The sequence below is a fragment of the Corylus avellana genome, chromosome ca3 (assembly GCF_901000735.1).
Source record: "Corylus avellana chromosome ca3, CavTom2PMs-1.0".
NCBI lineage: Eukaryota > Viridiplantae > Streptophyta > Magnoliopsida > Fagales > Betulaceae > Corylus > Corylus avellana.
Window position 1 is genome coordinate 27269012 of NC_081543.1, and position 24720 is coordinate 27293731.

General features: G+C 36.0%; 2 protein-coding genes and 1 pseudogene across 2 annotated transcripts; 1 reads left to right on the top strand and 2 right to left on the bottom strand.

Annotated features, from left to right (window-relative positions):
- The first annotated feature begins 796 nt into the window (after window positions 1–796).
- LOC132174340 (factor of DNA methylation 4-like) lies at window positions 797–14283 on the top strand (annotated as a pseudogene).
- Window positions 14284–15748: 1465 nt separating this feature from the next.
- On the bottom strand, window positions 15749–19466 carry LOC132176602 (probable glutathione peroxidase 8). The gene is made up of 6 exons (XM_059588857.1): window positions 19308–19466; window positions 18149–18225; window positions 17883–17944; window positions 17367–17485; window positions 16209–16376; window positions 15749–16083 (listed from the first exon to the last, which is right to left on the bottom strand). Exons 1-6 carry the CDS (start codon window positions 19449–19451, stop codon window positions 16048–16050), a joined length of 606 nt encoding a protein of 201 aa, XP_059444840.1. The 5' UTR covers window positions 19452–19466; the 3' UTR covers window positions 15749–16047.
- A 782-nt stretch (window positions 19467–20248) lies between these two features.
- On the bottom strand, window positions 20249–24176 carry LOC132176603 (probable glutathione peroxidase 8). The gene is made up of 6 exons (XM_059588858.1): window positions 24009–24176; window positions 22816–22892; window positions 22638–22699; window positions 22111–22229; window positions 20610–20777; window positions 20249–20483 (listed from the first exon to the last, which is right to left on the bottom strand). Exons 1-6 carry the CDS (start codon window positions 24150–24152, stop codon window positions 20448–20450), a joined length of 606 nt encoding a protein of 201 aa, XP_059444841.1. The 5' UTR covers window positions 24153–24176; the 3' UTR covers window positions 20249–20447.
- Between the last annotated feature and the right edge of the window lie 544 nt (window positions 24177–24720).

The window sequence follows — 24720 nt, forward strand, 5'->3', positions numbered from 1 at the left end:
TTACAGAATTTGTACCTTGCTGGAGAGAAGACAGTGACCTCTTGAATTCAAACACTCGTGGTCCATTGCTGTGGCTAAACCTCTCAGTCAGATCACTCCATGCAGCAGATGCAGTGTTGAGAAACAGAACACTGTTTGCAATCTCTCGGGAAACAGAATTCAATAACCATGATAAAACCATGTTATTACAGCGCACCCAAGAACGCAGGTTAGGATCACCTACAGGTGGTTTGGGAAGACTTCTTTCCAGAAAACTAAACTTGTTCTTGGCCACCAGTGCCATATCAATTGATCGTTTCCATATGACAAAGTTGTCACAATCAAATGTTGAGAAACGAGAATAGTTCCAGGACTGTCTAGATGGTGAAGAAAGTATGGACTTTCTATAGAATTCTCAGGAGTGGCTGCAGAGGATGCAGAAACCAAAAGATCATCGGCCATTGTAGGAGATTATTTGAGAAAATTTTTTTTTGGAAAGGATGTAAACAGGAAAAGCTTTGAAGGAAGTTTAATGGCGGAAGGATGAAAAATAGGGAAAGGCAAGGAACTCTTACTCAACCCAAATGGGTCTTGGGCCTAACTCAACCCAAAAGCTAGCTCAAGAGTTGAGGTTTCCCCTCACCTTATAAATGGCCTATCTCCTTAATACCCAAGCAATATGGGACTTCCAACACGCCTCCTCACGTGTGGCGGGAGGACATCCAAGCCAACTCATGCGACAATAGGTGACAGTGGGCCACAACCAATTGGGCTAGGCACGTGTGGCGGGAGGAAATCCAAGCCAACACGTGCAACAATGGGAGATGGTGGGCCACATCCAATTGAACCTGGCTCTGATACCATATTACAAATGGGTCTTGAGCTTAACTCAACCCCAAAGCTAGCTCAAGAGTTGACGTTTCCCCTCACCTTATAAATAGCTCATCTCCTTAATACCTAAGCAATGTGGGACTTCCAACACCGTTCAAAAGAAAAGGTTAGTGAGGTTGAGTTAGGGGACTATGAGTATAGATAATATAATGAGTTGAAGAAAGGCAGCCATAGGGTTAACATTTCTAATTTAGAATATAGATGTCCATACTGCCCTGGGAAGAGAAATCCAGATTACCTTTTTAAGGAGCTCTTGAACATACGTCTAGTGTTGGTAGTTCAAAGAGTAGGAGTGTAAAAGAGAAAGCGAGGCATTTAGCGTTGGAGAGGTACATGAGGAGGTATCTTGATGTAAGGGATCATTCAGAACCTTCACTTGCCAAAAAAAAAGGGATCATGCAGAACCTTCCGCTCAAGCTGAATGTACCATGCCTGATGGTGATTAGGAGTTTGTGTATCCATGGAAGGGCATCATTGCAAATATTAAAACTAAACGGAAAGATGGGAAACATGTTGCTGAAAGTGGTACAAAACTTAGGGAAGAGTTGTCAAGGAATGGGTTTAATCCTGTGAAGGTTCATCCCCTATGGAATCGTGGGGGTCATTCAGGTTTAGCATCTGTAGATTTTAAAAGTGATTGGGCTGGTTTCAACAGTGCTATGTTGTTTGAGAAGAGTTTTAAAGTTCATCACTGTGGGAAGATGGAGTACTATGTAGCTAAAAATCGAGGAGATAAGTTGACTACGAATCTGGAGGCCCTATTGGTGTTTATCTCAGGAAGAATACGGATTTGAAAACTATTTATGGGAAAGAAAGAGAAGATCAAAGGAAGGCGTCAAAGCTAGTATTAAATTTAACCAATACCTTGGAGACGAAGAGCATGTCCCTGAAACAAATTTAGAACAAATATCATGAGATCAGTGCATCTCTAGATAAGGTAATGGAGGAAAAGGAGGACATTCTTAAGAAGTACAATGAAGGTATGCTTAGATTTTCTCATTTCTAGTGACGTGAATTTACTTTGATTTGTATGGTTTTCTTTACCATGCTTTGCAACAGCTTAGATTATGTTTCAATTTATGTTGCAAGAAATGAGAGAGGTGCAACAGAGGACAAATAATCGTCTTGAGAAGATCTACTCAAAGCATGAGAAGGCCACACTGCATTTGAAATCTCAGAAGCAAGAACTTGAGCAGCGTGAGAAGCAATTGCAACAATGTGAGGCTCAGAATGAGACTGAGAGAAGGAAGCTTCGTGATGAGAAAATAATGGTATTTAAATTTTTTCATATTAAGATTGTCAATTCTTAATAGATCAGCAATTTTGCCATGAAAATTTATTTTGTTATGAAAATGTAACTTGAAATAGATCGGTTCTGTTTATGGAACTCAGAATGCAGCATTGACACCCTCAGCCAGCCTATATTCATTTTTCATTTCATGGTAAAATGTTTGTGCAGGTAGCAGTGAATAGCACGTATTGGAATATTAGATGTAAAAAACTAAGAATTTTGTACCTATGAAGTTTTTTTCTCTGTCCTTCTCCTTTGATTAATAGCCCAATTTTTTCACCCCTGTATTCCTTTTCTAATAGCCATAAATATACAACAGTAATGTTTTACTTTGGTGGTTTAATGCCTTGTCAGTGTGATTTTTATTACCAGAACCGTGACTAGTCTGCATTCTCCTACGAGAATTCAAGAAACTTTTATGAAATGTGCTAACCTTTTTTTTTTTTTTTTTTTTTTTTTTAGAATGAGAGGGCTACCCAAGAGGAAAAGAAGGCTGATGAAAAAGTGTTGAGGCTGGCAGAGGAGCAAAATGTATATTTTGCATTCTATTTCCTGAATTGGATCTTTGAAAAAAATGATATAATATATAAAATCTAGAATTTTCATTATTTCGCTTGTCTTTGATTGGCAATGGCAGAGAGAAAAGGAGAAACTTCATCAAAAAATCATTGAACTAGAAAAGAAGCTTGATGCCAAACAAGCATAGGAGTTGGAGATAGAGCGTTTGAGAGGGGCTTTACAAGTAATGAAGCACATGGGTGAGGATGGGGATATGGAAGCAAAAAAAAAGATGGATGCAATTGTTGAAGAATTGAAGGAGAAGGAAGAAGAATCGGGTTTTGTGGAAGCACTAAACCAAGCTCTCATTTTCATGGAACGCAAAACTAATGATGAACTGCAGGATGCTCGTAAAGAGTTAATCACCGTATGTCACCCTCCCCTGTGTTTTTTTATTTAAAGAAAAAAACTGTTATATAAAGTTTTTATTTCAATGGATTTGTTTGGTTGTGGATTATCATGGCCTTTTTAGGGCGTGGTATGTCTTTTGGCAATGCTTCATAATTTGAGGATCTGAGATGGCCCATATTAACATCTAAACTGCCTTGCGAGATATGTGCTTCACAGGGATTGATAAATTGGATAGCCCGTGGAAATATTGACATCAAGAGAATGGGAGAGCTTGAAGCTAAGCGATTCCTCAATGCAACCAAGAGAAAATTTTCTATCGAAGAAGCAGATAAGAAAGGAGTGAAGTTGTGTTCACTATGGGAGTGTAACAGGAAAGTTACTGCCAAACCAGATTTATAAAGGAAAATGAAAGAGAAAGATAGAAAGTAAGAGACTTTGAGAGTGAAATGGATGACTTCTTCTTATTGAACAACTTGGCTAAGTCGAGATGGCTAATCTCCATACAATGCTTGTACACTTCTCAAAAGATACCCCTTCTTGTACTTAACCAGCTTTATATAAGCTTAACAATTAAGGCAATTAGGCTTACAACTGTTTACAACTAACTATAACAACTCTTACAACTAACTACCATCAACTACTATAACAACTTCCATTATACACGTGCTGCAATGCCTCCTAACAGAATTAACTGTCAGGCTCATGCTTCCTTTCCCTCCAGCTTCTCAACTCTTCTGCAGCAGCTTCTCATTCCTTCACGTGACATAGCCTTCCTCTCTAAAACACCTTGCCCACAAGGTGTGGATAAGCATGCTGTAAAGCAAACAAGTCCTCCCAAGAAGCATCATCAACAGTTTGACCAACCTACTAAACCAGAATTTCAGTAATTGCACGATTACCTTGCTTCTTACACCTTCTAGCCAAAATTTTCAAGGGTTCTGGTTGAAGGACCCCATGCACATCCACTGGAGGTAGTTTAGGAATAAGAAAATTCTTGCTACCCAACTTCAACTTCAACTTCAACTGAGATACATGAAAAACTGGATGAATTCGAGCTGCCATTGGAAGATCTAACTCATAGGCTACCTTCCCCACCCTACGAATGATTTGAAATGGGCCATAAAACCTAGGGGATAACTTCAAAGATCTTCTAGTAACCACATATTATTGTCTATAGGGCTGCAGCCTTAGATAAACCATCTGCTCTACCTCAAATTCTCTCTCTGATCTCCTCAAATCAGCATACCTTTTCATCCTCTTCTGAGCTTGCTGCAGATTGCTCCTTAACAAAGACAGAATTTGTTCTCTGGATCGAAGAACTTCATCTACAGCCTCTAACTTTGTAGTCCCTGGAATGTAGGTGAGTAACCGTGGAAGGGGAATTCCATAAACAGCTTCAAAAGGTGTCATCTTAGTAGAAGCATGCCAAGTAGTATTATACCAATACTCTGCCCATGGCAGCCAAGACAACCATTTCTTAGGCCTTTCTTGCATAAAACACCTTAAATAAGTCTCCACACACTTATTAACAATCTCAGTTTGACCATCAGTTTGAGGATGATAACTAGTACTAAACTTCAAAGTAGTACCCTGCAACTTGAATAACTCCCTCCAAAAGACACTAGTGAAAATAGGGTCTCGATCTGAAACAATGGAAGTAGGCATTCAATGTAATCTGATGATCTCTGGAACAAACGCTTGAGCTATTTTAATAGCTGTATAGGGATGGGAAAGAGCAATAAAATGGTCATACTTAGACAATCTGTCTACCACCACCAGGACCATTGATTTCCCTTGAGCAATTGGTAGTCCTTCCACAAAATCCATAGGCACATCAGTCCACACTCTGCTAGGAATGGGAAGAGGCTGCAACAAGCTAGCAGGAGACATATTCTCATACTTAGATTGCTGACAAAGTTCACACTCTCTAATAAACTTCTTGAGATCAGTAGTCATCCCCTTCCAATAAAAATCCCTCTTGGCTTTTTGCAATGTTTTTTCAAACCCTGAATGGCCTGCAATCGGGTCACTATGCACAAAATGTAAAACTTGTGCTCTTATGGCTTGAGAACTCCCAATGTAAATCCTCCTCTTATAAAACAGCAAATTATCCCTAAGGAGAAACTTTTTTTTTAACTCCCATTTCCCCTATTGCTCCATTAAAGCCTTCAGCTGCACATCAATTTCATACTCAGCCCTTAAATCATTTATCCAACTAACAGTAGGTATAGATAGAAAAGATAATGTTAGCTAAGGTTCCCAATCATCCCTTCTTGATAGGGCATCTGCCACCCTATTCTCCACTCCCTTCTTGTACTCCACTATAAAGTCATAACCAATCAACTTAGAGCATGTTTGGGTCTGCGGTTGCAGACCCAAAAAGCGCTTTTAAGGCAAGAGAAGTCCATTTGAGAAAAAATAGAGTCGTTTGGGTCAAATATTGTCATAGCGCTTTTGAGGTTTTAAACGCTCAAAACCACGTTTGAGCCAAAGCTGGAAAATGAGGCTTCTCCTCAAACGGCCTTCTCGAAGAAAGGGGCGCCGCAGTTTTAATGTAATGAAATATATGAACGGACAGAAATACACACACCAATTTCAACAAATGACAACCATACCCATACATAAACATCTCATCCCAAGCGGTTGGATCTGCTCCAAAGCGAGGGAGATCCAATTTGAGGTTTTTGCTTGGTATGTAAAATCTGGGTTTGAGGTCCTTTCATATAGAGATCTGAAGTCTTCAAGATGTAAGAGAGAGACCTCAGAAATGAGAATTAGAAAAAATAGAGAAAAAAATATAGCCGAAGATGGCATGTTAGGGAGACCTGCAGAAAAGAGACTTAAAGAAAAAATAGAGAGAAAAATGCAGCCGAAAATGGCATGTGAGGAAGACCTGCAGATGGCGTGTGAGGGGGAAAAATATAGACGAAGATGGCATATAAGGGGGTGTTTCCCCACTGCAGCAGGCGTGCTGTTACCTACAGGAGCATGTTCAGGCCTACACATGCCATGTGCAGTGTGCAGCAGGCGTGAATAGATTTATTTAATTCTTTTATTTATTTATTTACTTTTTTTTTTTTTTTTGTATTTTTTATGTTTATATCAAGGAGCATCACGTGGGTTCTGCCAAAGCTCACACACTACAACAAAGACAAATACCCGCAATCTCTCCTCCCAATGGAACACTCATCCCAAAAATTTCAACACATCACTCTCTCTCTCTCTCTCTCTCTCTCTCTCGTTACAGACCAACAAAAGGGTTATGGTTTCATGAAAAATAAAGGAATTAATTTTAATCACTTAACATTCTACAGGTTATTAATTTTCATTCTGTTTACATATTTATTTTGTATTATTTATTTACTTCTTTTTTGATGAAGAGAAAAATAAAAATGATGTTTTGAGGGATCATATATTCTTATTTTAATGATGTAAGCGTGTTTATTATTTTCAATAACATTAAATGTCCTTTATGGTCATTTTTGCAACCAAAAGCACTTTCTTAGTTTTTGTTATCAAACATCAATAACTTCTCAAAAAGCACTTTAGACATGTAGTTACCAAACATGTAACAGCTTTTCAATAGAAGCGCTTTTGACAAAAGCTCACATTCAAAAGCTCTACATCCAAAAGCTCTATTTCCCACCGCAATACCAAACATGCTCTTAGTGATCAATTTCTGCTGAAATGGGATGCCCACCTTTTGTTCTAAAAGAAACTTCAGACTTTGATGGTTTGTTTTAAAAATGAATGGTCTCCCAAGTAAATAAGGCCTTCATTTTTGAATAGCTGGCACTAAAGCGAACAATTCCTTTTCATTATTGGACACATGGACAGCTTTCCCTTTCAAGGCTTTACTCAAGAATGCAATTGGCATGTTGGATTGCATTAAAACTACCCCAATGCCCATGCCACTAGCATCACATTTAATCACAAAAGGTTATGAAAAGTTAGGAAGTGCTAGAACTGGAGCTGCTGTCATGGCAGCCTTGAGTTTGTTAAATGCCTTAACAGCTAATTCCTCCCAAGAAAAAGCATTTTTCTTCAACATAGCTGTCAAATGGCCTACAATAGATCCATACCCTTTAATAAATTTTCTATAGTAACCAGTGAGTCCCAAAAATCCTCTCAAAGACTTAAGAGTTTTAGGAAAGGGCCACTCCAACATAGCTTTAATCTTCTCATGATCAGCCTTAACTCTTGAAGCAGAAATTACATGACCAAGATACTCAATTTCCTCACAACCAAACTTACACTTGGACGTTCTAGCATATAATTGATTCTTCCTTAACAAATCCAAAGTGATTCTTAAGTGTTGCTTATGAGTTTCCAAATCCTTACTAAAAACCAAAATATCATAAAAAAAAATTAAAAAAAAAAAAAAAAACTAAGATGAATTTTATGAGAAAATGTTTAAAAACTTGATTCATAAGGATTTGAAAAGTAGAGGGAGCATTAGTAAGGCCAAAGGGCATTACCAAAAACTCATAGTGACCCTCATGAGTGCGGAATGCAGTCTTATGAATATCCTTCTCAATCACCCTAATCCGATGATAACCAGATTTCAAATCCAATTTAGAAAACCATTTAGCTCCCCACAATTCATCTACAACTGGTATAGGAAATTTGTCCTTGATAGTTACCTGATTCAAGGCTCTATAATCCATACATATCCTCCAGCTGCCATCTGCCTTCCTCACAAGTAACACTAGAGAAGAGAAAGAGCTCTGACTGCATCTAATCACTCCAGATTGCAGCAACTCCTTCATAATCTTCTCTATCTCCTTCTTTTTATAAAAAGGGTATTGGTAAGGCCTCACTGAAACAGGCTGTGCACCCTCCTTCAAATGAATTGCATGATCATGAGATCTTTTAGGAGGCAACTCCTTAGGATCTGCAAAAATGTTTGCAAATTCTTCCAATAACTGAGCCATAAGACCAACTTCCTTGTTCTGATTCTTCCTAGAGTCATTCATCTGCTTCTGTTTAATCTCATCACCTAGAAGCTGCAACAAGACACCCTTGTTCTCACTCCTATTTAGTTTAAAAGATTCATCATCTTCTAACCTAAAATTCAGATTAGCAGCCAACCCTTCCAACAAACAAGTTCTTTCCTCATACACAAATTGCATAGTAAGATTAAGAAAATCTCACAATATAGGCCCTAAAGTCCTCAACCACTGAATACCAAGTACCATATCACAACAAGCCAGAGGTAAAATATAAAGATCAATAACAAAAGTATAACCTTGCAGCTTAACCTTTGTGTTCTTACATTTACGAGGACTCGCAATCTCATCTCCATTAGCTACCTTCACTTTGATAGATTTATTAACCACAGGCTGAATTCCTATTCCTTTAACTTTTTCTTGATCAAAAAAGTTATGTATGCTTCCAGAATCAAGCAAAATTATTACTTTATGATTCTTTATCATACCTACAATCCTCATGGTCTTAGGAGTAGGATTCCCAATAATGGGCATGCAAAGAAATTTTAGGAAATTCTTCTAAAAAAAAATCACCTGGGTTTGGTTCCTCTTCCCCCTCTTGCAGCTTCTCCACCTTCTTTTCAACCTCCTCAATCAAGAATAATCTTGGTGAAGCACACACATGGCCACGGCACCACTTAGCATCACAGGTGCAACATAACCCTTTTTTCCTCCTTTCCATCATTTCAACATGAGAAATTTTTTGCACTGGTAACACTGCCTTACTGTAAACAGGAGGATTAGTCTTAATCTAATTATTACCATTAGCAACATTCTCCACATTCTTTTGCTGAGCAAAGAGATTGACTTTTCCCCCAACAAACCAGTAGTCTTATTCTCAACCCCAAAATTCTTGGCTCCATTATTATAAGGAAGGACATTCCATTAGGGTTTAGTACTCTTTCTGAAATTGAACATATAATCCTCTTGGATTTTGGCTAAAGAATAAGCATCCACCAAAGTCTTAGGTTCGAACATCTTTACCGCCAATCTAATTTCATCTTTTAACCCCCCATAAAGCAACTCAAGTTATGTGCTTCAGGCAAATCAACCACCCTAGTGGCTAACACTTCAAACTGTTTTTTATATTCCTCCAAAAATCCCCCTTGCTTCAACTTAGACAAAGTTTCCATTGGATCATCATAAGACCCTATACCAAATCTAGTTTGTAATGCTTGAGCAAATTCATTCCAAGTAGAAAAAGAATGCGACTTATGTAATTCTTGAAACCAAATTAAAGATGTACCTTCCATATGAAAAGAAGAAATCTTCAACTTTTGAGTTTCTGGTGTAGAATAGTGATCAAAGAATTGTTCAGCCTTGTAACACCAATTCAATGGATCCTCCCCATTGAATTTTGGAAACTCCAACCGAATGGACTTAGTGTAGAATCCATCTCCTGCATGAAATCCTCCACCATCTCCTGCATACCTTCCTCCTTTTGAAGTTGAACCAAAATTGGCCTCCATGGAATTAAAAGATACATTTTTCTGTTCTGTTCCCTTCTGCAATTCTTTAATGGAACTCAACAATTGATCCAACCTCTCATCCAACTTCACCTCCAAACGATCCTGCCTTGCACTTATGAAAGCAAATTGATCATCCTGCTTCTTCTCAAAACTATCTTGTTTTACATTCCTCCCTTCAAAATCATCCTTCAACTGCTTAAACTCCTTCCTGAACTGCACCAAATCAGAATTTTGCCCCATTGACCTAGTTTCCATGAAAAGAAAACAAATGGCTCTTGATACCACTTGTAACTAGGGGTATCAACCCAGTCCGGTTTTCCGGTTTTTGGCCAAAATCGGGACCAAAACCGGGGTACCCCGGTTTTTGGATTTGGGAAACTGGAACTGGGAACCGGGTCCCGATTACCGGCCGGTTTTGGTTTTTACCCTGTCCGGTAACCCCTTTTTTTTTAAAAAAAAAAAAATAGTTTTTTTTTTTGAAAACTCATGAAAAAAAGAAAGAAGGAAAATAGAAATGATGAGAAGACACAAATAACCCTTTTAATTTAACTATGACAAAGAAAGAATAAGGTCTAACCGTAAATCTACACAATCATACAAAAAGTAAGTGAGATGAAATACCTAAAAACCCGATCAAACTAATTCAAATTATTTCCTTACTTTTGAGTATTAAAAGACAAAATAACCCCAAATCAAATTCATTATTTCCTTACTAATTAAACTGGGTGAGCTTAATACCAAATGCAAAATAATAATTTGGTGCCATCAAAGAAAAATCACTATTATAGAGGCATTGGTATCATAGCCATGTGTAGATCTATTCATCTTGATGTCTATTCATATATTTGTTAACTCTAGAAAACAGAATTGCAAAACAAGTATATTTTCAGATGTTATCTTTAGCAAAATCTTTGAGTTCTATGGGATGTACGCTTTATGCCGTCAATGTGCCGTCAGCGCAGTTAGGCCGAGTAGGCTTGTAAGTCGGGAGGACACACAGTAGGACACACAAATAGCTATTCCAGAACACTTAAAAACCCGATAAAGAGAAGCATTTGGAAGTAGAAAGTCTTCAATTTTGTTGTCTTGTCCTTAACAAATATTTTGAATTATGTCTAGACTGTTTAGATCCACATCTTCTATGAGCTCTAGATCTAGTTTACCTTCTTTACCTGATATAATTAATGAAGAAGAATATAACATTCCTAAAGCAAATACAGATTCACATGATTGGAACATACCCAAAGTCTAAACCAAAGAAATTTATAAATCAAGTTTTTCACCCTTGTCTTTTAGCAATGATTACAGCGTAAAAATAGTTGAACAAGTTTATGCTTTAAATAAACATCATGATACATGTCAATTACTTTCCAAAGAAGTAATTAAAAAACTTAGAGAAAAGAAAATGAATTTCCTTTATGTAGGATTAATCCAAGTTGCGGTAAAACCCCTAGTCCGTCTAGGAATTAATGCATCTATACTTTTGTGTTTAAGAGATGCAAGACATAAAGATTACAGCACTAGCATGTTAGGAGTCGTTGAATCTAGTCTACATAAAGGACCAATTCATTTCGACTGTTTCCTTGACTTCACTTTAGGTTTAAGTGACCCACAGATCTTAAAAGCTTTAACTTTGAACATAAAAATAGCAGGTTATGTTAGAAGGAAGCCAACCTTTAGCATTAATTTACAGATTTTACCATAAATCAATGAAAACAAATCTTAATGTGCATGCTCTTGTTAAAAGTCCCAAAGATAAAACTTTACTTATACAGACACACTCTTGTGATGCAAATGTTAGAGTACCAAAATTAGTAGTTTGATCTAAAGTAGAACTTCCATCAGAATGGTTATTAGAAAATGAAAACATTCGAACAAAAACAGAAAATACAGCATTCGATCTAAATTGTTTACAACAATACTTAGATGGTACTGTTAGGTTAAGTTTTGATAGACCAAGAATCAGCAAACCACCCTTCATGATAAAAGAAACAGCTTTCCAGGATACACCAACAAGCCATAGAAATCCACAAGATACAAGCCGTAGAAATTCCGCCTCTTCCTCCGTTAAAATTGAACCCTTAAGAAGAGATAAAAATTTAAAGTCAAAAGGTAAGCAAGCCACCCTCCAAAAGAACCGATCTTTGTAAACTTTAAAGGATCAAAAATTTTAGCCTCCCCTTTTAAAACTTCCAAAGATGACGAAAACATAAAAAAGCTAATCGAACAAAACAATTACATAAACCAAAGCCTCATAACCATAGGAAAACAATTAGACCGAATAGAAAACAAAATTACACCCCCAACTAAAACTCAAACTGAAAAGAAAAAACCCCATAACAAACAACCCCTCTTAAAAATTTCACAACCCAAAATGTTTTACTTAAAGGATAAAGACGAAACCTGTCTTGAAAAGGTCAATAATATGCTAAAACAACTTGAAAATGTCAAGAATGACGCGCTAAAAACCCTTGAAAATGTTAAAACTGAAGCCTCCCCCTCTAAAACTGTCCAAGTCATTAGAAAAGACAAACAAATAATTATATATGAAACAACAAGTGAAACACAAAGTTCAGAATCTGAACAAACTACAGATCAAGAAATACAACAAATTGAACAACAATTCAGTGAATTCCAAATTAATAGAATGATTAGACCAACGCCTAACGCCTAACGCCCTCACTTGGTACATTAGACCTACACCACCAGATATTCAATATGAAGAACGAAATGTTTTTAACTAATTCTTAGTCTCTATTGACAAGATTTATGAATGAAATATTGATGGTTTGTCTGAACAAGAAATTTTAAATAAATTACAGCACATGTCAATGGTTACTAATAATTACCTTACAAATTCATAAAAAACTAATGCATAAATTGCAGCAATCACAGTCCCAAAATACAGCAATCACTGTTTCAAAATACAGCAAACACTGTTCCCAAATACAACACTGTTCATGTCACTGTTCTGGCGGTCATTACTGTTCATCACTGTTCATGCCACTATTCATGTCGGCAATTACTGTTCATAAGCACTATTCAGCACTATTCACCCGACAGATCACTATTCATCTACAATATTCAGCACTATTGATCTATAGTATTCAGCTTTTAATTTTTATTTAAGAACGCTTCAGCTCTTGTAAACGGGACTTGAGTTCTTCTGAACTTAATTCTCTTTTCTTTTCTCCCTCTCCGATCGTCTGTGAAATCTCACAATATGTATGTCAGAATTTCATCTATGTATTACAGAATGTTTCATTCAATGAAAGCTTATTCAAACTAATTTTACAGCATCATATTTTAGTAAGTCTTTATTTTCATATATCTTATTTTCATTATGTATATTCTTGAATATATGTTTCCAATTGAAGTAGATTCAACATATATATATATATTTATATATATATATATATATATATTTTTTATATATATATATATATATATATATATATATATATATATATATATATGCACCTGATTCTGGTTTCCCGGGTTTTACCGAGTGCCCAAAACCGGGATTGGAACCGGGGTCCTCGGTTTTTCGTTTTTTTTGCAACCGGAACTGGAACCGGCTCCTCGGTTTCCCGGTTCTGGTTCTGGTTCTCCGGTAATTTTTGACACCCCTACTTGTAACCGAAAAGTTACTGCCAAACCAGATTTATAAAGGAAAATGAAAGAGAAAGATAGAAAGTAAGAGACTTTGAGAGTGAAATGGACGACTTCTTGTTATTGAACAACTTGGCCAATTCAAGATGGCTAATCTCCATACAATGCACTTCTCAAAAGATACCCCTTTTTGTACTTAACCAGCCTTATATAGGCTTAACAGTTAAGGCAATTAAGCTTACAACTGTTTACAACTAACTATAACAACTCTTACAACTAACTACCATCAATTACTATAACAATTTTCATTATACACGTGCTGCAATGCCTTCTAACAGAATTAACTGTCATGCTCATACTTCCTTTCCCTCTAGCTTCTCAACTCTTCTGCAGTAGCTTCTCATTTCTTCACGTGACAGGGAGGACTATCTTAGGGATCCAAGTTGGCATCCCTTTAAGATCATCTTGGGTAAAGAAGGGAATCCTAAGGTATGCCTATATGTGATAAAGAAAGATTCATGCACATGCAACTTGCCTGCTTCAATCTCTGGTCTTCCTGATATAACCTTTTTCTTTCAAGGTTTCCTCTTCTTTAGCATGATAATGTAGTAACTAGGACCATGACTATGTGACATTTGTAGTAGGTAATGTACTAGATTGCTGACACCTCAAGCTGCTGATTTGTCTCTAGAGCTATTGAGTTGAGTGTCCATTTATTTGATGTGGGTGGTGGTAGACTGTCCCCTTGGTGTAACTAAACTACGTTAAGAATGTCTCGGGCTCTCTTCGCCTGTGATTCTCTTCTAAGTGTTTTTTGATTTATTTCTTTTAGTGTTTCTCATCCATTTTCAGTCAAAGTATTTCATTCTCCATATAATTTCTTTAAATGGTTTGAATTGGATATGGCTGTACAGGAAATAATTGATGAAGAAGATGAAAAATTGAAGAATTTGAAGAATGAGTTTGGTGATGACGTTTACGAGTCTGTGACAAAAGCCTTGAAGGAAATGAATGAATACAATCCAAGTGGTAGGTACATAGTACCAAGCTATGGAGTATTGCATATGAAAGGAAGGCAACATTAACAGGAGTAGTAGAATACCTGGTGAAGAAGTGGAAAACATTTAGACGGAAGAAACGTTGAAGGTATCTACTTTTTAGTGTAAGAGTGGATAATATTTAACACGAATCATATACGGGTTACAGATTTCATGGTTTCTGCCTTGTTCTCTATCTCATGCATATCTATATGAGCAACTTTTTGGTGATTACTGTCTTTAGTAGAAACAAAAGTGGAGAATGGATAGAGTAGATGGGATGATGTTAGTTTCATTCATTTGCATAAGGGGTATCAGAGTGTTTTATTATACACACGTACCTGTGATCATTTTGTGATCATTTATAATTACAGAAAGACTATTAGATATCTCACTTGTTAATATTCAATGCATATGTTTTCTGTTGGGATCTATATACATTGATATAGACTTATAGTTTTCCTTTAGGGTTTGAAAATTGATGTTTTAACTTTGTTTATTTCTCTCTCTCTCTCATGTCCTTGGATATAATCCTAGAGTCCAGCGATATGTTTGGCAATATGAAGAAGGGAGGGGAAGAAAAGGAAAGCGGGGAAGGGGAAAGAGAAGGAAAATGTATCTTCTTTGAAAGTGTTTGACTGATAGTGATTAGGAAAATTGGAGAGAAGAAAAAAATATGGTGGATTCCATATCTTTCTAAGGCCTTCCATTTTCTCCCAATCTAATGGTATGTTGTGGCCACCATCTACATTTCCAGAATTCAACATTGAGAGCTCTTAAAAAAAAAAAAAAAGGTTGATTTAGTTCTGACAAGTGCTTTGGATTTTGAGTTTTAAAAAGAATTTTGAAACATAAAAATTTAAAATTAATTTGGTAAGAGGGCTACATTTAAAAAAAAAAAAAAGAAAAAAAAAAGTGGTATATGTAAGGATGAATAAAAGAAAATTCATTTGGTAAAGTTATGAAGAGTGTTTCTGAATTTAAAAAAAATACAAGAAAAAAATAGTAAAAAATAAATACTGCTAGTCAACACAATCCTGGTCGTCACAGTGGTGATCTAAATGCCACCATGAAGCTGACATACAAAAAAGAGGCCACCTCACAGCCAGCACCCACCCCAGCCATTAAATTTTTTTTTTTTTTTAAAAAAAAAAAATTAATTAATTAATTAATTAATTATTTTAATTTTTATTTATTTTTTTATGTAACATCCTCCATACCTAATTAAAAATAAATTGTGTTTTATTTTTTCAAAGAGTTTTGCTTGTTTTGAAAAGTGTTAGTGTTAAGAACCACATCTAAAAACATATATGGACAACAAATATTTGGAAACAAAAACAAAAAGATTTAAAATATGGGTGAAGAGAAGGTATTGTTTGTACTTGATAGAAAAAAACAGGTGTGAAAGAAGTTTAAAACGCAAAGTAATGGCTTTTAAAACCAACATTGGATCAAAATATAATCGTGATTTATTCCAAATTCAATGGTAATCTTAAAAACTACATTAACTTTGAGTAGATGAAAAGATGGTATGTAACGTTACTTTAAAATGCATCTTTTAACTATCATAGATGGAGGAAGAGATGCATCACATTCAGACATAATATTCTCCAACAAACTTTATGAGTCAGTACAGCACGCATACACAAAAAAGGCAAGCTCATATCAAGAGATGATATGTAGCGTTACTCTAAAATGCATCTTTTAACTATCACACATGAAGAGATGCATCACATTCAGACATAATATTCTCCAACAAACTTTATGAGTCAGTACAGCACACATACACACAAAAGGCAAGCTCATATCAAAAGCTTCAAATTTAGGATGCCCCTTCCCATGCCCCATGCCAATGCCCAAGGCCTTAGCATTCATTCCTTCACTCCCAACAGCTTCTTGATGTCAAGCTGCAGTAATGTCGAAGCCAAAAAGAATTACATCACTTTGATGAAAGAAATATGATATCTTGCTGTAACAAGACAACTGAACTTAGAAAATCAAATTAACATCAAACTGCAAAACTGGCTTTCACCTCAAGGCTAAGAGGAGAAGTTGTGGGATAATAACGATCAACAATTTGCCCATCCTTGTTGACCAGAAACTTGGCAAAGTTCCATTGGATATCGTCCCGGAAAAATCCCCATTTGCCTAACTTCAAGAACTTATACACTGGAGCAGCATTCTCACCATTCACTTCAATCTAAAACAAGTAACAGAGCACCAAATCTCACACAGGTCACAATAACTGCAAGGTTGCAAACCTTACAAGAATAGCGATGAAAGAGCAGAAAATCATGACATTGTTTCAAACGTGTTACAGTTCAAATAACTATACAGTCGATAACACAAGAAATAAAATATTAAGATGCCATTTAACATAATGATATACTACTAGTACAGTTTAGATTTCACTTATGGCATATGAATTCATGTAACTTTGGGCTCAAACAGGTGTGCATATGTGTGCGTGCACACACAAATGCGCTGTCTGTGCATACCTTTTTCTTCTTCTTTGTAATAGAGAGTAGAACTTATTCTTGAAAAATTTCCCTACCTGTCCCATTAACCACAGGAATGCTTCAAACCAATTTTGAAGAGTTTAAAATATACTACTATTAACAGTCAGAATCTTTTTGCAAAGCAGGGCAGTTTGCACAATAGTAATTAGATCACCATATGAGACCCAAGATCAATTTTTGGAGCAGTTTATTTAAGATGTCTCTCTTTTAGGCTACTTTGTCCTGTGAATGCAGACATAAATAGCATTGACAGTAATCATAACAGGCCAAGAACTGACCATCAAACCTAAGCATGAAAGCTAGAAATATTAAAATAGACTGGTGTCTCAAAAAAGGGACACCAGTCTATTTTTCTCACCATCAGTGGCAAAGGAGGAATGAAAATTATAAGAACAGAAAAAAAAAAAAAAATTCTGTGCTCGCAGTGTCCCAAGAAGTGTAATTCAAAGGCAGCTGTGAGAGCGTAAAATGCAACATAATACTACTATCCTCTGATCTTTTTTGATAAGCAATTGCAAGTATTATTAAAAGGTGCAAAGGCACATCTCAGGTACACAAGATGTATACAAAAGAAATACCTAATTAAAAGAAGAGAAGAGATCTAGAAAAACTTGAAAGCTAGAAATGTTAAAATCAAAGACAGCAGCTCAATGGTATATTCTCAGATCTACCTTGTCAAAGATTGGAAATTCCGATTTGAAGCGAGTGCAGACAAACTCCGTAATCTGATCATTACTCCCTGGTTCCTCCTCGCCAAACTGATTGCATGGAAATGCCAGTATTTCCAAGCCTGCATCCACCTCCCAAGACATTATACAGAAAATATAAAGAAAAGATAAAACGTCAACATGAACTCTCAAACTAGTTATAATGCTTGAATGATAAGAAAAGATTAATGTAATGTCATACACACCAAGGGTACACGCTACAGATTGGCTTAAGTCACAAAAACATAAAATTAACAAAAAATGAACAGACAAAAAGCTTCATATATGTGCAAGGGCATTTGTTCATAGACAACAAGGAAGAGATAAGGAAGGAACTTGGATCCACACTAAAGAAAACAGTGTTTTTGAAATTGCTTCCCAAGAATGCCATTTTGTTTTTCAACTATTTTATAAATGTAGCAGTTGTTGAAATGACACACGAAACCACAATGCAATTATGCAAAGGTTCAAAGTGCAAACCTTGATCTTTGTACTTTTCATATAGCTGATTCAACTCAATGTAATTTGAGTTGGTCATGCCACTGCAAGAACAAACAAGCGACAGTGAAGAAAGAGATGTCGAGGTTGCTTTTCATATGAAGGAAATATTCTAAGGAAGAAGATGAGGTACAAATCAACTACCTTTAACTGTATCTGTGTTATATAAGGGTTAGGTTCACAAGAATTTGAAGGGCCAAAAAAAAATTAATAAGAATACAAAGAAAAATAAAGCAGATGAAGAATACCATTTAGAAGCAACATTGACAATCAGTAGGACCTTTCCCTTGTAAGTGCTAAGATCTACGTCATTTCCCTTAGCATCCTGCAAGTTAGAGGCATTAGCATACAAATAATCAATATCATGAAATAACTAAAAGGCATCATTTTTATCAGTTCCATAGTTATTAGTTCATACTATAAATTTTTATTTTATCTATATTTTTATCTTAATCTCAACACTTTTCTTTTTTGACCAATTTGAAGAGGGGAAAGCAAATTCCACCTTAGGAGCGTAGGGCATATATTATATATAATTACCCTAAAGTGGCAGTTAGAGGCTTGCTCCTAAGACACAAAAATGGAAATAATTAGATTACCATGTTCTCTAATTGAGCAGAAGTAACTATTTTAGCCTTCTCTCTGTCTCTCTTGTTTTCTTAAGAGTCATCATATCTTCAAGCCCTCAGTTGCATCTGTCTCTTGAACTATTCTATGTAACCCATAGCACATAACTAGCTCTAAGGAACTTATTATCAAATACAAAAGCTTCTCAAAGTGTTTCCCATAGACATTGCTCCAACTCAAGGTATTTAAGCGCTGTAAATGAAACCTCAGTTCCAAATATAGTTAAATTTCAGATGAAACCCGATGGTTATTCACTGACATAAGGCTTCTTTGAGAACTCATACAACCCTCAAAATCCAATCGATTTTCTTATACAGTCCTGACTGTCAAACTATGTGCCCCTTAAATTAATTTCTACAGTTTACACTCCCATCCTCTGTATTCTTTCTATTTTTTGCTCATTATGCTTTTCCTTTTTAACCAATCAAAACACCAAACCATGGGTAGCTTCTCATAAACATGATAAAAAAGTAAAACATTCAACATCCAAAATTCTTATATGGGTTGGCAGTCTTCACAAAAAAAGAGAGCATATTTAACAGGATAAAGGGACCCATTTTACAATTTGGTCTAAAAGATTCAACACCAGTTCAGAAATTTGTACTTGATTAATCAACTACTGTAAACTCTATGATTCCTAAGAAACCCAACACTGGAAAAGGCATACCCATGTAAAAAATGTTCCTATATTTTACAGAAACCGCAGCTGAAAATGATAAAGCAACATCTGTACTAGTCAACTTATCATCAAAGCCCAACATGTTGATCCAAGAGACTAACCTTGACAGTGAAGTCATAGATTGATTGTGGCTCCTTTGTGGGTTCGCTTGCCATCCTAGAATCTGGTCTGAAGAAGAACAGCACAAATGAAAAGAGCAACACAGTGACAGCAACAGTTTGAGACAGCAGGGAATGATGAAGCATGTTTGCTTTTTGACTTTTCAAGCGCCAATCTTCTTACACGTGTACAATCACTCTCTCTTTGTTTTCCAAATCCCAAACACAAATATTGTCGTGGAGAGGAGAGCGAGCAAAACGATCACCCGTTTATAAAGATCAAAATGGCAGATCAAGGGTGTCGTTTCCAGATGACCCCCCGTGACATCAGTGCTAGTTTGTTCTGTTTAGTGAAACCGGCTGTTGACAAAACGATAATCTATTAATCTTGTTTTTAACTTTTTATTTTTGCTATTACATCATCAAATTAGTTTATAAAATAGCATTAAATTAGTTTATCAAATAGCATTACTCATGCACGATTGTTTCTTTTCTGTTTCTTATTGCCTTAATTTGGGTTATAGTTTCGATATCCAAATGACTATTATTTGTCGTAGCTGATCGTTATGCTCGATGTCATTAAAAACAAGAAACATTGGGTTAAACATGGTTGCTGCATGTCATGATATTCTTTTGGATCTTTGGTGGAAGCCAACTAAGGAAGATTAGGCTGTTGATCAAGAGCATAGAATTAGACAGAATATTTCTTATATTCATTTTCCACAATCGCATTTTGAAAATAAAAGGAGAGAGAACCGATCAAATAAAGAAATAATTTCTTTCCGCCTGTTAAGTGTACGGTGCCAAATAAATTTGTTGAGTACTATAGCAGCTAGTCATCTTTTTGGTTAAAATGGTTAGCCGGATGCAACTAGTTTTTGACCATTTTTTGCCTAATGAGAATGCTCTAAGAGGAGGCATTGTCCATACTTCATAGAAAAAAGTACAACCCAAAACACATCTTTAATTATCATAGATGGAGGAAGAGATGCATCATATTTAGACATAATATTCTCCAACAAACTTTATGAGTCAGTACAGCACACATACACACAAAAGGCAAGCTCATATCAAAAGCTTCAAATTTAGGATGCCCCTTCCCATGCCCCCATGCCCCCATGCCAATGCAGAAGGCCTTAGCATTCATTCCTTCACTCCCAACAGCTTCTTGATGTCAAGCTGCAGTAATGTCAAAGCCAAAAAGTATTACATTACTTTGATAAAAGACAATATGATCTCTTGCTGTAACAAGACAACTGAACTAAGAGAATCAAATAAACATAAAACTGCAAAACTGGCTTTCACCTCAAGGCTAAGAGGGGTAGTTGTGGGATAATAACGACCAACAATTTGCCCATCTTTGTCAGCCAGAAACTTGGCAAAGTTCCATTGGATATCATCCCCAAATATTCCCCATTTGCCTAACTTCAAGAACTTATACACTGGAGCAGCATTCTCGCCATTCACTTCAATCTAAGACAAGTAACAGAGTACCATATCTCACACAGGTCACAATAACTACAAGGTTGCAAACCTTACAAGAATAGCAAGAAAAGAGCAAAAAATCATGTAAATTGTTTCAAACATGTTACAGTTCAGATAATTATAGTCATTAACACAAGAAAGAAAGTATAAAGATGCCATTTACCATAATGATATACTGCTATTACAATTTAGATTTAACTTATGGTATATGAAATTCATGTAACTTTGGGCTCAAAAGAGTGTGCATATGTGTGCGTGCATGCACAAAAGTGCTGTGTGAGCATATCTTATGTTTCTTATTTTTGAAACATAAGATAAATTGGCTGTATCATTACCATCATTTGATTGGAATAGGGGGAAGGCGAGGAAGACAGCAAGGGGCAGGTGGACACCACTAGTTATTGTTGTTTGGCCCTCATAGTTTGCTTGAGAATGTTAAATGACATCAGTCTACAATATGTTTATATTTATTTTTCACGAGTGAGGAATTGGTAGGATTGATGAAACAAGTAAATAGGCATTATCTACCAATCCCGTTAACCACAGGAATGGTTCAAACCAATTTCAAATTTTGCAATTAGTTTAAAATATGAGTAATGCTACGTACCACAAATATCCTACAAAGCTAATGTACTGAGGTTTAGTAGCCTTGGACTTTTTTTTAAAAAAAAAAAAACAATGGCTGATCCGACGGTTATTAAACCTTGCCACATAAGCTTTGTGAGATATTTGTGGGATAGGTAGCATTACTCTTACAATATCTATAAGAAATGCTATGGGTCCATATTTGGCCCATCTTATCTCCATATTTGGCCCATCTTATCTTACAAATCAATCATTAGATTTGTGTACTTATATGGACTCTGCATAAGTCAATGGTGGATCACACAAATCTAATGGTTGATCTATTAAATTTGTAAGAAAATATGGGCAAAATATAAGAAACTTATTGACCCCCAGCATTTCTCTATTACTATTCAGAGTCAATCTTTTTGCAAAGCAGGGCAGTTTGTACAGTAGTAATAAGATCACCATATGAGACCCAAGATCAATTTTTGGTGCAGTTTATTTAAGATGCCTCTCTGAGGCCACTTTGTCCTGTGAATGGAAACGTAAATAACATTGACAGTAATCATAAAATGCCAAGAAGTTGGCAAGAACAGAACATCAAACCTCAAGCAGGAAAAAAACCAGTCTATTAGGTGGAATGAAAATTATAAGAACAGAAAAGAAAATTCTGTGCTCGTAGTGTTCCCAAGAAGTGTAATTCAGAGGCAGCTGTGAGAGCCTGAATGCAACATACTACTATTCTCAGATCTACCTTGTCAAAGATTGGAAATTCCGATTTGAAGCGAGTGCAGACAAACTCCGTAATCTGATCATTACTACCCGGTTCCTGCTCGCCAAACTGATTGCATGGAAATGCCAGTATCTCCAAGCCTGCATCAAGCCCCCAAGACATTATACAGAAAATATGAAGAAAATAGTAAAATGTCAACATGAGTTCTCAAAGTAGTCATAATGCCTGGATGATAAGAAAAGATTAATGTCGTACAAATGGAGGGTGCACGCTACAGATCAGCTCAAGTCACAAAAAACATAAAATTAATAATAAAAATAAAAATAAAAAAAATTAACAGACACAAGCTTCATATATGCATGTGCACAGGCATCTGTTCATAGAAAATGAGGAAGAGATATGGAAGGAAATCGGATCCACTTAGGAAAACAACATTTTTTATATTCAGCCAAGAATGTATTTTTTTCCCCCAACTAGTTTATAAATGTAGCGGTTGTTGAAATGACACACACGAAACCACAATGCAATTATGCAAAGGTTCAAAGTACCTTGATCTTTGTACTTTTCATATAGGTGATTCAACTCTACATAATTTGAGTTGGTCAAGCCACTGCAAGAGCAAACAAGTGACAGTGAAGAAAGAGATGTCGAGGATGCTTTGCATATGAAGGAAAAATTCCAAGGAAGAAGATGAGGCAATAAATCAATCAAGCAGATGAAGAATACCATTTGGAAGCAACATTGATAATCAGTAGAACCTTTCCCTTGTAAGTGCTAAGATTTACATCATTTCCCTTAGCATCCTGCAAGTTAAAGGAAGCATTAGCATACAAATAATTAATGTCATTTAAAGGAATCATTTCTCAATACTTTTCTTTTTGGACCAATTAGAAGAGGAGAAAGAAAATTCCACCTTAAGAGTGTAGCATTTAGCATGGACCTACATAAAATGCATATATTATATATAATTTACCCTAAAGTGTTAGTTAGAGGCTTGCATCTAAGACACAAAATCGAAATAATTTGATTACCATGCTCTCTAATTGAGCAGAAGTAACTGTTAGCCTTCTCTCTGTCTCTCTTGTTTGCTTAAGAGTCATATCTTCAAGCCCTCAGTTCCATCTGTCTCTTGAACATATTCTATGCAATCCAAAGCACATAACTAGCTCTAAGGAACCTATTATCAAATAGAAAAGCTTCTCAAAGAATTTCCCATAGACATTGCTCCAAGTCAAGGTATTTAAGCGCTGTAAATGAACCTCAACCTCCAAATATTGTTAAATTTCAGATGAAACCCGATGGTTATTCACTGACACAATCACTCTCTAATTCACTCTTTGGTGTTTTGCCTCATTGTCTCCATGACTCATCATAGAATGCTTAACCCAGCAACACAAGGCTTCCTTTGAGAACTCATACAACCCTCAAAATCCAATTGATTTTGTTATACAGTCCTCTGACTATCAAATATGTGCTCCTTAAATTAAATTCTACAGTTTACACTCCCATCCTCTTTATTCTTTTTATTCTTTGCTCATTATGCTTTTCCTTTGTAACCAATCAAAGCACCAAACCATCACCATGGGAAGCTTCTCATAAACATGATAGATATATAAGACATTCAACATCCAAAATTCTTATATGGGTTGGCAGTTTTCACAAAAAAGAGCAAATTTAACAGGACAAAGGGACCCAATTTACAATTTGGTCTAAAAGATGCAACATCAGTTCAGAACTTTGTACTTGATTAATCAACTACTGTAAACTCTATGATTCCTAAGAAACCCAACACTGGAAAAGGCATACCCATGTAAAAAATGTTCCTATATTTTACAGAAACCGCAGCTGAAAATGAAAAAGCAACATCTGAACAAGTCAACTTATCATCAAAGCCCAACATGTTGATCCAAGAGACTAACCTTGACAGTGAAGTCATAGATTGATTGTGGCTCCTTTGTGGGTTCGCTTGCCATCCTAGAATCTGGTCTGAAGAAGAACAGCACAAATGAAAAGGGCAACACAGTGACAGCAAAAGTTTGAGACAGCAGGGAAAGATGAAACATGTTTGCTTTTTGACTTTTCAAGTGCTAATCTTCTTACACGTGTACAATCACTCTCTCTTTGTTCTCCAAAGGAAAATATATTTACCACCAAGGTGGTAGTTGAGTTGGTAGAAGAACTTCTTTCATCCTAGTAGTCGTGTATTCGAATCCGCTTGCGGTAGTAGATGCGTGAACCAGATGCTACTATGAAGGGACTCTACCGGCTCACACTTTGGTGGGGTTGTGGTGACGGGCTCGCCTTCCCAGGCAGTAGCTATGGCTCAAATCGGACATTCCACAGCGGATGGGAACCCCGATGGTCCCGTCCAAAAGGAAAAACTACACTAGTCGCCCATTCCCATCCTTTAAATTAAAAAAAAAAAATATTTAAAGTCTTTAGATCAACGCGACTAAATTAAAAACTATATAAATATTTTTTTTAAAAAAAAATTAACTCTCTGGATCAATCGAAACTATAATAAATTTTTTACTGTCAACATTTTTTAACTGCCGTTAGAACCACTCAAAACTACATGTTTTACCTTATTAAAATATTAATTTAATTTAAAAAATTAAATCTAAAAAAAAA

What these genes read in the sequence shown, in the direction of transcription:
- LOC132176602 (XM_059588857.1), bottom strand. Translation starts at nt 19,451, where the DNA reads ATGCTTCATCATTCCCTGCTGTCTCAAACTGTTGCTGTCACTGTGTTG. An exon ending in GTCAATGTTGCTTCTAAATG is followed by an intron (nt 17,945 to 18,148) that starts GTATTCTTCATC and finishes TTGTTCTTGCAG; the next exon opens with TGGCATGACCAACTCAAATT. An exon ending in TGAAAAGTACAAAGATCAAG is followed by an intron (nt 17,486 to 17,882) that starts GTTTGCACTTTG and finishes AGGTGGATGCAG; the next exon opens with GCTTGGAAATACTGGCATTT.
- LOC132176603 (XM_059588858.1), bottom strand. Translation starts at nt 24,152, where the DNA reads ATGTTTCATCTTTCCCTGCTGTCTCAAACTTTTGCTGTCACTGTGTTG. An exon ending in TGAAAAGTACAAAGATCAAG is followed by an intron (nt 22,230 to 22,637) that starts GTACTTTGAACC and finishes GGCTTGATGCAG; the next exon opens with GCTTGGAGATACTGGCATTT. An exon ending in AATTTCCAATCTTTGACAAG is followed by an intron (nt 20,778 to 22,110) that starts GTAGATCTGAGA and finishes TACTTGTCTTAG; the next exon opens with ATTGAAGTGAATGGCGAGAA.